General features: G+C 42.9%; 1 protein-coding gene across 3 annotated transcripts in view; it reads left to right on the top strand.

Annotated features, from left to right (window-relative positions):
* Positions 1-13133, top strand: part of TBC1D14 (TBC1 domain family member 14) — a 65674-nt gene that overhangs the window by 1036 nt on the left and 51505 nt on the right. Inside the window, exon 2 of one of the 3 annotated variants that reach the window (XM_052683134.1) lies at positions 4314-5043. In XM_052683134.1, coding sequence (XP_052539094.1) covers positions 4314-5043 — 730 coding nt within the window. Of the gene's footprint in view, positions 1-4310; positions 5044-13133 lie in introns of those variants that run through there. The other 2 variants (XM_052683133.1, XM_052683137.1) reach the window with 2 other exon arrangements.

Here is a 13133-nt window from a genome sequence, read left to right as displayed (position 1 = left end):
CGATGTTACCTGAAGAGTTCACACTAATCACTTTTTTTTTTTTTTTTTTTTTTAAGTTTTTCTTTAAGGAGAAAAAAGCATTTGCAAATTTTTGTTATTGGGGGGGGATCTTAACTCCAAAAATAATCGTGAGCCTTGAAGAAACAAGGACATAAAAATGTCGATGTTATCCCAGCGATAAGTGAGCAATAGACACAGAATCACGGCACGTCCCGAGTTGGAAGGAGCCGCGGGAATCCAACCACTGGCCCCTGAAATCCAAGTCCTGTGTCAGAGATAATGCACAGCCTGCTGTTAGGCTGCTGTCGTGCCTTCTAAACAAGTTCCTTGCCGGTGTTGCTTTGCAAGGCAGTGCGAATTTAGAAGAACATGACTTGACTTCTTTCTGATCTTTGTTTTGTTCTAAGACTTTGATTTTTAACTTTTTTTTTCCTTTAAATTCCCAGTGAAGTGGCTAAAAAAGGCATTTTTCTGCATTTTTTGGAAATTACATCAGGTTTGACTTCTTCCCTCAGCACGGTTGGATGATGTGCTAAGTCAGAATGTACTTTAAAGCTCAGGTACTGTCAGAACACGCCTTCTGACTTGCCGTAACCAGAACTTCAGAATGCATGACCCTATGGACAGCCGTGCTGGGCCAGTCCCAAACCCCACCCATCAGACAGAAGAATTTACTTAGGGGAAGCCTGTAGGCAGGGCTGATGGTTGTTGCTATTTCCCTGAAGTTGTGGTACTTGTAGTTTCCCGAGTTCCTTTGTCGATCTTTAATGATTTTTTTTGTCTTCCTTGAACTTGCATGTAAACCTCTAGTGCCCATCAGTTGCTGTGTGAGGAGTTCTGCAGTATCCACTGCATGAATAGTTGTGGCCTTATGCTGCTTTTAAGCCTGGCTACAACTCTGTCTTTATTTGGTGCCCCATTGCTCTTTTGTTGGCTAAGTTAATGAGTAAGTGATCCCTGCCTTCCTCCTGCTTGCTCCGTGTGACCTCTGTTGTTGTCTTCTGTCTCTCTTTCTCTGGTTATCTCTCTTCTGGGATATTAATGTTGATGAGATCACCATTCCTGTAAGGCGTGAGATTTTAAAGACTTCACAAATGTCAATTTTATGTAAACGTATTACCAAATCATGGGGCTTATGGATGTTGTGCAGACAAAAGTGCTTTTTCTTCTTCAGTAGTTTATTAAGCTAATAAGACTTTATTGCCATGTTTATTATGGTGATAATATTACGTTCATAAGTAATTTATGGAAAGAAGTTTGTGTTGCAGAAATGATGCTGTGGATGTTTGACATCAGTTGTCAGTTTTTGCACTTAGCTGCAAAGCAGCTGAAATAAAGAATATAAATATCTGTATAACCTTAACGGGAATCCTCCTTCAGCCTGGTGCAGAGAGAATTGAGGAGTCTTCATGTATGTATTTGACAACCGATCATATCTCAAGCTCTCACTCAGAGCCCTTGATGGTGTACTTCAAAGCTCCCCACAGTTTCGCTGAACTGTGTGAAACCTTTGTAGTTTGTTATTGCACAATTTGCTCCAGCGAGCTGTGGCTGTTACATACTTCTGCGTTTGCTATTTGTCCCTTTAAAGGGTCTCTTCCTGTAAAATTTCCTCCTTAAAATCTTATCTACTCAAATCAATATAGCTTCGCTACCCTGCATGGAAATTCATTTTCCCTTCACTCTGAACTCTCTTTTACAGAATTGTTCTGCCTCTTGGGCTCTTCCCAAGGCTGCTGGAATGCTTGCTGTTTGTGAGCTCAATTGAGAAGAGCTGTGCAGATAAGGCAGGAGCTATCTGCACTTAGCAGTCACTGAGCAGAAGTAAAGGCAGTGGGGGAATTGATTGTGGAAACACCATGGCTGATTGTACTTCTGAACCTTATTTTCTGGACCAATTAATAATTGCAATAAAGCAAATACCTGCACCTTTGCTTTTAATGATCCAAGGAATGGAACACCTCCCGTATAAGGACAGTCTGAGAGCTTGGATTGCTCATCCTTGAGAAGAGATGGCTCTGGGGAGACTTGATAGCAGCCTTTCAGTATCTGAAGGGGGGGGGGAGAGGTATAAAAGAGAAGGGGACAGACTCTTTAGCAGACTCTTTAGCAGAGTCTGTGGTGATAGAACAAAAGGAAAGGGTTTTTCAGACTAAAAGAGGGGAGATTTAGATCAGATATAATGAAGATGTTCTTTGCAGTCAGCATCAGGGCACTGGTACATCCTTCTGAGAGAAGTGGTGGATGCCCCATCCTTGGAGACAGTCAAGGTCAGGCTGGAAAGGGAGGAAAGGAGCTGAATTAGATTGCCTTTAAGAGTCCCTTCTAACTCGGACAAATCTGTGTATGGAATCTGAGACTGTATTCCATAGCTTGTGTACACGGCTTTGAGAAATGTTGGGACTGGATAAGCTCTTGATATCAAGAGCAGCATAATGTGTATGAAGGGGTGGGTGAGAATGGGGAAGAGAAAATAAATTTAATTTAGAAAAATAAGTGAAACCAAGCAAAAAGACCTAAGCAGGAGATTCAGATGTATGCAATTATAATTATACCTAATACCTCAACTGTCGTATTTGTGCACTTTGACTATCACAGTTGACTTCAAGAGGTAGAATAGTTTGTCTGTATTCAGGTAGAATAGTTTGTCTGTATTCAGGAAATGTTATTTAGTGTTTTTATTTTTGTTTGTTGCCCTTTGCAGTTTTAATTCTCTGAACAGAGATGTTCATAATTATGCTAGCTATCTGAGGGCATGGCTTCTTAAAACTGGAGAGGATGTAAACTTTTCAAACCATGGTAATGAGGAGAAAAAAATGTTGCTATAGCAACTCCATAAGAAAAGTGCACATCTTCACAAGCTTTTTAATCCCAACAGTAAATTTGAAATTTCACCTCTCCAAAGGATTCAGTAATTGATGCATTGGTTGCTTTGAAGGGGTAATACAAAAGAAAGCTCTGGAAATATCTAAGGGGTGGGATAGCTGGAGAAGTTCTACATACTTATACTTTTTCTTACGTGTGGAATTAGATTGGAATGATGGATCACACAGCAAATAGCATTTTTGTAGTTGAATTAAGGAGTTGGTGTAACCTATGAATTATATTTGGATTCAGGAGCTGTTCACATGTCTAAAAGATTATGGAAAAAAAAAAAATCTTTACACTCTGGGGAAGCTGAATATGTTTGAAATGTTTTCTATTGCTTACTGCCCGCCTGTATCTCAGTTCCAAAGGAAGTGGATGGGCTCAGGTCTAACAACAACCACACATCAAACCCTGGTGTTGGGCAGGAGCACCCCCAGCCACGGGTTTGGAACTGCTTGGAGGAACCACTGCTAAAGAGTTGATTGTTGAATGGGGAAGAGCCTCCTGGTAGACAACTGGCACCTTTCCTTCAGTGCTGTGCTGCAGAGAGAGCAGGAGACCTGGCTTTAGGAGCTGGAGAGAATCTATTTAGAAAGAACCATTTGCACCATGGGAGGAGAATTCTTCGCTGCTTCACACTTAGCACGGAAAGCGTTATAGAGTGAAGAAACTGAAGCAATATGTGCATATTTCTCCTGCCAGCTGCTGTAATTACATTGCAAATGAAGCACTGGCTGGTTCGCTGCCCTGCTGGCAGCCCCTGGGTGATGTGTATTGCAAACAGGAGGGCTGGTGGTCCCTGTGCACAGTAAATATATTGCATGAGAGTATTGGTCTTGCTATGCGTGCATTGGTGAGGTGTATCATCAAAATGTTGGTGATAGGAATATCTTCTTAGCTATTCAGGTTCTGCATCTCTTGCTTAATGCAGTGCTCATATATTATGGATTGCATTTGAGTGACAAATTTATTGTAAGTTCTATGGTTGCCAGAAGAAAGCCAAGAAATTCTATTTAAACCGACACTATAATTTTGATGTAAGTTGTAAAGCATGTGGAAACAATCTTTATAGCTCCTTTACATCGGTAAATATGCATATATGACTATATAGAAATCTCAGTCTCAAATCTTTGCATTACTATTGATGTGGAATATTACACTGCTGCAGTTTTTGTAGCACATAACTCTCAGGAGGTGGGCACGAGGCAACCACTGGTACACTGCCTAGGAAAAGCTTCTCATGCTAGACATTTCTGGAAGCCTGAATTACATTGCCTTTGTCCTGCTCGTTCAAGCAGGGGGGAAGGGGCATTAGTAATCTGTGAGGGAAGACAAATCACTTCTTAATTATGGAGCTTAATTGATGACAGTGCAGAGTGTAATTAAAATAAATATATATATATTCCTCCCTGCAAACTCATAATCTTTTCTTTCTTTTTAAGCAGTTACCACGTGGCCCAATACACCTGATGGAAACGTATCCAACTCCTTGAATGGTTTGAGCTTGATGGGTGTTCTGAACACAAGAGCCGGCGGCAGCATCCAGGGTCTTCAGAACTTGAAGTCCCCGAGATCTCTCTCATTGCCTGAGTATGGGCCGGGTCAGCACTCAGGTGCTATAGAAGATTGTCATAGCCTTAAATCAGTGGATTCTGGCATCCCAATCCTAGAAGTAGGAAATCCAGAGCCCGTTCACTGCAATGTGCTAACTGCGAAGAGGAAGCAGTCAGAACCTGAAGTTGTGCCTGACAGAACTTTCCAGAGCGCGTGCACGTTGCCGTCCTGTGTGCCTGCACGCCCTCTGGCTTCTGAGCACGACCACGCAGTGCGAAAATCCTCTACTTTTCCAAGAACTGGGTATGACACTGTCAAGCTTTACAGTCCGACTTCAAAAACTCTGAATCGAAGTGATGATATCTCTGTCTGTAGTGTTTCTAGTCTCAGCACAGAACTGTCAACAACTCTATCAGTCAGCAACGAGGACATTTTGGACTTTGTGGTCACAAGCAGTTCAAGTGCAATTGTGACTCTGGAGACTGATGAAGCACACTTCTCAGATGTCACCCTGAGTTCTACTAAGGAGAGCGGTGATCAAAGTCAGCAGGACTGTTGTCAAGAGGCTGACGTGGACAGTAAACGAAAAATATTGGGACCTTTTACCAACTTCCTTGCCAGGTAACATTTGTGTTACATGAATTTTTAACAGTGAGAGTAAATGAGACCATAGGAGAGCTTTCTGGTACACTGCTTAGGATTTTACTTCAAAAGTGATAATAGCTTGCAGTTTTAAGTTTGTGTTGTGAACATAATTGGTCTCTTGTGAATAAGTAAGCCAATATTGCTTGCTAAGGCTTTGAGTCCTTTATTATCTTTAGGATGTATGAAAGCGTCTTACATTTCTCTAAAAGGTTTCTTCTGCATTACAGAAAAAGGAGTTCTGAGCTAAGGTTTCCTTCCTATGAGCACAGCTTTGCTTCTAGGCTTCTCCAGTGGTACTTCTTGTATTTTGGCCAAGATCCGTAATCTCGTGGCTCATAACAGATGTGTATTGGTGGGATGTGTACCTATATGGAAGGGTTTTGGCAGCTGGGTGGTCAAGTAGTCATGGAGCATTTTTATTGATGGCTATGAGCATATGGGGTTTAAACAAACACTAGCATGACTGCGGTGATGTCTCCCAGTGATATGTTCCCTCAATGATACTGTGTTAATGCTTTGTTCCTTTCAGTTTGCTGTGGAGTGGGAATCTCTGATGTGGAAATTTGGCATTCAGTTGTTGAAATAAAATCATTTGTCTCTCAGTGCATTTACATCTTCTACACCTCTTCTGACCGTGGCTTTCAAACGAATGATAAAGTGTTCTAAATGTAGATTTTCATTTGGTAAATGAAAGTGGTGAATAAGGGACAGGGTTATTCAATTTTTTTTTCATTTAAGGCCTCGCTAATGCCTCTTATTTTTAGAACATAATGTCTGAGGTGTGTTGTATTTTGAAAGAATGATTCTAAAAGCAAGCTTCAGACTTTAAGCAGTGTTTGCTGAGTCTAGCCTATTTTGAGAACTGTTACTTCAGTTTATCGTATTTTCTTCACATAAACTTTTTTCTTCAAGAGATGAATAGGCAATAAAGCGCTTAAAGACTTGGCAAACGTCGTTCCTTAGAAGGCTGTGTTAATTGCAGAGCTCAAGAGAAGCAGTTCCTTTACATTCACTCAATTCGCTGAAGCTGTCATGGGTTTTTATTCTTAGGTTAAAGTGACGGTAGAGTACCAAGCGTTGAACTCTCCTTATCGCTTCTGTTTGAGGTGCTAAAGCTTTTGTGGATCCCTATTTGTTGCCATGGAGCCAGACTCAGTTCTGAAGCAAGAGGGCTTCAGCACTTCAGAGCCTGAACTTGTGTTACTCTTCTGTCGCACAGCTGCTGGCTCAAACGAATGTTGTGCCTGAGCCCGGAGGGAGCACAGGGAACGGCCCCATTTAGGCGCTGCTGGGAGGAGGAGGATGTTTTACTACTTCTCAACTTTTCCCATCTAACAAAAGAAAACCGTCTGTCCGATTCTGTTCTGTTGTAGTCTCTCACGGTTTTGCCTGTGTTATTGAAGCGGTGGTGCTAGATTGAGTCTTTTAACCTGAATGTTTTCAGGTACATCGAATTTCAGAGTGCAAGGGACAGCCTTTATTGCCTTTCAAATGGGGAGCAGGTCGGCTTGGCCACCAGGTGATGTCACCAGGAGAATATGAGGATCTAGTTAGAACTAGGTTAACAGTCGTGAAGTTCCAGATGCTGTTTGTAACCTGACCTTTAATATCCTTCCCCCTAACACCTGCATTCTGCTCTGTTTTGAAAACAAAAAGAGCTGCTGGCTGGCTGTGCTTGCACTCCATGTACCTGTATTCTGTGCATGCATTCTCTTACGCCACGCAGACTGGCAGCGTTTCACTGGTATCTGACCAGCATGGAGCTTCTGAACATCCTTCTGTCCCACAGAGGATACTACACAACTTACACTGTTGACCTTGTTGAGGATTAGAAGATTGCTGGTATGTGCTGCTGTCCCTGTGGTTGTGCTTGCATCCTCTAATGATCCCATGCAGTTGCTGTTTCCCTGGAGTTCCCGTGGCCTTGATTATACTCCTCACATTCCTGGGCCGAACAAACACTTTGGTAAATGAACTCAGCCCCACAGTGTTTTGTCTGAAAGTAGCTGGCCACCAGCAGGCCTCCCACAGCTGACCCTGAGCTGCTTGCCAGGCTTTGTGCAGTGCTGGAAGAGGAGGAGGCGTTTGGAGTAATATCGTTAGAGAGCAGTTTGCTGAGAAAGGGGCTGCTGAGAGCACTTGGTAAAAAAATGCTGCAGTCACAGGTATAAAGTCCCATGTTTTTAGCACTTTATGATGAAAGGATTTTCCCTTGTGATTCATGCAGGTCAAATATATAAAGCTTCCCTTTCAAAAGGGTGGTAGGAGAAAACCAGACTGGTCACCATACACATACATGTAATGTGAAAGAGCTGGCACAGGAGGTTTGGGTATGGCCCTTCTGCTTTCAGCAGCCAGATGGTGAGGCACGATGGAAGAGGAGTTCCAGCCTTCCTCTGCTGGTTTAGGTCAGTGAGGATCTTCTGGGTGATGAGGTGCACGTCTGAACTGTAGTGAGCTGTGATGAAGCTTAGCTTTTGCTCAAGTTGTTGACGTTTGGTAAAAGGAGGGTCTCACTGCTTGAAGCAGCAGCAGTACTTGTATTGGACCCTGTCATCTGAAAATGTGTTAGTTTCTGAGCTTGTTAAGACTGAATTTGTACTGGGTATGTCAGTTAAAATTTATTGCTGCCTGTAGACATTAAAGTGGCAAAAATTAGATGCCTCTGGTGCTTGGTCATATACATTGAAAGCTTAGGTATCAGTGAAGGTTAAATTTTCTATAAGGAAAATGCTTAGAGAAGCAGCTCTTTTGGAATGCAAACTGATTTCTTAGCATTCTGAAGATTTATTCTTCCCAGTGATGAGATCATGTGCATGCACGTGCAGTGCATAGGGGGTGGTGTTCCCTATTAGTTGTGGCAGTACTTATCCTCTGATGAATTGTCGGTGTTCGCTTCAGGCTGCTGTCAAAGTTAAATCATAGCAGAGATGGAAGACAGGAGAACCTGGCTGGCTGGTTGCCTGTTGGACCTGGCACCTTCAAGGCACTTGGGAGTGGAGTGCTTCTGCTCTACTGTTGTAAGCACGGAGGGTGAAGAAATCTCCTGGGCTTCTGCTGGGACTCAGTTACTGTCACTTCTGCAGTAACAGGTTTTGAAAAGTCCAGTGGTTTCCTCAGGCTGTTACATGCCTCCTTGGGTGTGACAGGAAGATCCAAAGTGAGAAAAAGAGGTGGCTTTCTGCTTTGCTACGCAGCTTTCTTCTTGAAAGAGTTTAAGGCATCACGTGGACCAGCTGTGTGTGCCAGTAGCTGTCATTAGGCTCCAGGTTAGTGCACAAGAAGGGATTATTGCTTTGGAAAGCAGCTGTAATGCTGACTACTGCAGAAGAAACCTGGCATCAGGTTGTTTTCAGGAGTTGTGCTATGAATGTTATGGATGTGTAGATGGATCAACTCTATAGGGCTGGGATTCTTTGCATAAAGCTTAAGTTTGAATATATGTAGGTATTTGATTTGAGAAATAGAGTTAAGAAGTAATTGGCTGAGACTGAAGGTTCGGTGCCTTGGCTGTGCCTTTGCCCTGCTGACCTGCTGTAGTGTTGGTTAATGAATTCCACCTTTGTACTTTGCTTCTGTACTGTACTGCTGAAACAGGCTTTTAAAAGGCTCGTTTTTAAACCGGCTTTGCTCAGAACCATTGTGATTTTACTGTTCCAGTTATGCTTTTTATTGTTCACTTCAGAGAGTGAGGATGAGGCTCTTCATGGTTACACGCAGAGGTTTTGCTGGGACTGCGCTTAGTTAAGTAATAAGCCATGAGGTTCCCATCCTTTGTAAGGGCATATAGGAATCCTCACTCTTCACTTAATCCATTACCGTGAATATTCTCTTTTGTTCCTGGAATCTGGATCCTGTTTTTTTCAGGTTGTACATAGAAGTTTTTGATCCCAATTTTCTAAGTAGCAAGATCTCAGGAAGCTTTTGTAGAGAACAGATACTACACATAACAGTAAGGGCTTAAAGAGGAATATTAGGTTTCAATGCTTCCAAAGAACCTTTATTTCTGAGAGAAAATCTGGGGGTGGATTGACATCACATCCCCATATATAGAAGAACAAACCTGTGGCCTTATTTGTAGTAGAAGATGAAAAAAAGCTTACATTTCAGAGCTGTAACTAGTGGTTTCAGTATTAACCTAAAACCATGTAACTTTTATGACACGTGTGTGACTGGTCGTGTAATTGGGAGATTTCTGAACCCAAGGAGCTTTGTCCAGTGATGCCATAGATAAGTCCTCTGTGTTGTTGAGTGTGATCTCTTCATAATGCCATTTCTTGTTTTTAATGAGAGCACAGCATTCTGTACTTATATAACTTGATGTTAAAAGAAAGGTATCACAGAATGGCCCAGGTTGGAAGAGGCTTCAAGGATCATGAAGCTCTAACTCCCCTGCCACAGGCAGGGCCACCAATGTCCCCATTCAATACTAGACCAGGCTGCCCAGGGCCCATCCAACTGGCCTTGAACACCTCCAGAGATGGGGCATCCACAACCTCTCTGGGCAGCCTGTTCCAGCACCTCACCACTCTCTGAAATGAATTTCCCCCTGACATCCAACCTAAATCTCCCCTCCCTCAACTTCAAACCATTTCCTCTTGTCCTGCTGTTACCTACTCTTTCAAAGAGTTGATTCCCCTCCTGTTTGCAGGCTCCCTTTAGGTACTGAAAGGCTGCAATGAGGTCACCCTGCAGCCTTCTTTTCTCCAGGCTGAACAAGCCCAGCTCCCTCAGCCTGTCTTTATAGGGGAGGTGCTCCAGTTCCCTGATCATCTTTGTGGCTCTCCTCTGGACCCTCTCCAACAGCTCCCTGTCTTTCTTGTACGGGGGGCTCTAGACTTGGACACAGTACTCCAGATGGGGAAGGTAAAATAACAAGGATCTTTATAGTATTGATTGACCACTTTTCATCTTTCCAAAAAGGGAATTCCCTGGCCACAGAAGATAAGAGAAAGTATGAAAATAATTATAAGTGAATAATCTGAAATTTTAAACTTCAGAAACTCCTCAACATGTTTTATGTTAAATAAAAGACTATTAAAGAGACAACAGGCTGTAGACTAGATCTTCTGAGACTCACTCATCTGCTGGAGGGAGCAGGGGAATTCAGTGGCAGCTTCGTTCCTGCCCCACAGCTTTGTTGGGGCATACTAACTGTTGTCTGAAAGGGCAGGGAGGAGATTTTTGGGAAGGAAGAAGGCAAACAGGTGCCTCAGGGTTCACATTGTGGTTTTGGATGGCCCTTCCTTGAAAACCACCTTGCTTGAAACTCCCCTAATCTGTATTTACTGTAATCTCTCTGGAGAACAGAAGAGGTTTTTCCTGAAATTAACACTTCTTTTAGAAGCAAATCTTTCAGGGATGCAGAGTTGGAGTTCTGTGTTGATAATAACCCTTTCATTTGATAAAGTTTAAAATGATGTGATACAGGTTTCAGAATTCCTGTCCTGTTTCCCTATATGAAACTAGGAATTTTGTCATGTGGCCTGTTCTCCACTAGGTGTTGAACTTAAACTGTCCTTGTAAATTTTAATCCATTTTTTTTCCTCTTCTGTGTACAATAACGTAACTTTAGAATTTCTGCTGTATTGTTTCTTCCTTTAATTGTGCTTTAAACCTGATTCGAGGTGCTGCTCTTCAGAATAAATGGAAGTTGCTATTGGAGATAAAATCTTCTTTATTTAAATTCCTGTTTGCGAAAAACTTTTCAGTTATTCAGCAGCAAAACTGGAGAGGTTTGTTGAAACTACTTCATTATGGAAGTTAGGTGAAAATTTGCCCTGCAGCTCCATGGTGATTGTTTTCTGTTTTCCCAGCTGTGGTGCAGTAAGCAAGGACTTAATGAGATCCAGTTACTATTTACAATAAAGTAATTTTTTTAGTGGCTGATGGGAAGAGTGACCACAGTCTGACCCTAACTAGCGATCGTGCTTTGTTAGCATGGGGAGCACTATGTGTTGCTTGTAACATCCATCTACGATGGTTTTGTTTTTAATCCATTCCTTGTTCTTCCCCATGTGAGGCTGCCTTTCTGAAAGCTTGCCCTTGTTCTATTCTGTATGTTTGCTTTTGAATAGAAAGAATTATTTACATTTTGATAGTTGTATGTAAAAATGTCAGGTGAGTGAATCTGAACTCTGCTTTCCTTTTGATTGTCTTTGCGAGAGGTTGGTGAGTTAGATGGCCTTGGTATCTTAGGTTAATCTGCATGAAGTTTTCTCATGTTTCGTGTGCCAGAAGGAGCTGTGAGTGGTGGCATTGAGGAGCTTTGGGAAGGAGGAAGACCATCAGTGCAGTCGTTGTTGTGTCACACTATCTAATCAATGGAACAGTGAATGTTCAGCTGACTGTTTCCTCACTTCCTTATCCGTAATGTAAACTGTTCAAAGTTATCTTTAGTTCAGAAATCATAAAAACAAACAAACCACAAAAACAACGTAGCAGGTTTCTGCGGTTGCTTGGACCTTAAGAAATTCCCTCAAAATAAACAGTTATTGTCTTCTCTCTCCTTGATTTTTGGCTACCTTTACCAGTGCAGTATAATCTGTGGGAAATTGGATTCCACATAAGATGTTTAAAAGCAGATGCTAAAAGGCTCCAAGAAGAAATGGTCTTTCAACAGAATTCTGTGTATGGTAGAACCAGTGTGCAGAGACTGCAGGCTTCCTGGAGCAGGGGTGGGGCAGGGGTGGGTGTTTTTAGGTCTTGCTCTGGTTAATGTATGTTCTGTTTAGTAAATTTAAGTTGAATTTGCTGCATGGCAAACAAAAAAAAAAGAAAGAAAAAAAAGAGTTCTTTTTTTTCAGTTGCCTATACTGTTGTATAGGCATTAGCTACATTGTTGTTTTAAGCAGGTATCTATGGTGAGCATGGCTTTGTAGTCATTAAGGTAACTACTTCATAAGTTTTCAAGCCATACTATTAAGAAAAATAATTTTAAAATGGCCCAGCTGATGAGGAGTCACTCATGTCTTACCCTGACACTGGACAAAACAAATGCAAGAACTTGGTAGCAACCATGAGTAAGAGTGCATCTATGTACTTAGTGCTTGAGCTGTAGCGTTTTGAGAACACGGAATCACAGAGCGGATCAGATCAGAAGGGGCTTCTGGAGCCATCTGGTGTGACCTCCAGTTCAGTGCAGGGCTGACTTCAGCTCTAGCCCGCGTTGCTTGGGGCCTTGTCTGGTCAGCTGTGGGCATATCCAAGTGTAGAGATACCAGAACCTTTACAAGATGTTGTGATCTGTGATTGAGCTGCTGACACTCCAACTTTTCCTTTTATCCAGTTGGAATTTATCTTGCAGCAACTTGCTTCAGTGGCCATGTGCATCTCTGGGACATCATCCAGCCCTAACAGAGCCACCTCTCTCAGCATCTCCACTTGTATATGCTTCAGCACCCAGCTGTTACAGGGATCATCTGATGGAATTCCTCCAGATTTTGATCTTTATTTTATTCCAGGGGCCCCAGACACAGGTAGTCTTACAGTTAAGTAGAGCTTTTAATCATTTCTTGAAAGGCAAATGGGATCCTGGGCTCCATCAGGAGAGGGGTGGTCAGCAGGGAGAGGGAGGTGATTGTCCCTCTCTACTCGGCTCGTGTGAGGCCCCATCTGGAGTACTGTGTCCAGGTGTGGAGCCCTCAGTACAAGAAAGACATAGAGATCTTGGAAAGGGTCCAGAGGAGGGCGACTAAGATGATCAGGGGGCTGGAGCACCTCCCCTATGAGGACAGGCTGAGGGAGTTGGGCTTGTTCAGCCTGGAGAAGAGAAGGCTGCGGGGTGACCTCATTGCAGCCTATCAATACCTGAAGGGAACCTACACCCAGGAGGGGAGTAAACTCTTCCAAAGGGCTGACAACAGCAGGACTAGGGGAAATGGATCCAAGTTGAAGGAGGGAAGATTTAGGTTGGATGTTAGGGGGAAGTTCTTCACAAGGAGAGCGGTTAGGGCCTGGAACGGGCTGCCCAGGGAGGTTGTGGATGCCCCGTCCTTGGACGTGTTCAAGGCCAGGTTGGACGGGGTCCTGGGCAACCTGATCTGAATGTGTACGTTTGGTGGCCC

The sequence above is a fragment of the Tympanuchus pallidicinctus genome, unplaced genomic scaffold, assembly GCF_026119805.1.
Source record: "Tympanuchus pallidicinctus isolate F22 unplaced genomic scaffold, pur_lepc_1.0 scaffold2, whole genome shotgun sequence".
In the NCBI taxonomy this organism is placed as follows: Eukaryota; Metazoa; Chordata; class Aves; order Galliformes; family Phasianidae; genus Tympanuchus; species Tympanuchus pallidicinctus.
The sequence above is the reverse complement of the archived record's forward strand: the minus strand, read 5'-3'. Positions and strand labels throughout refer to the sequence as shown.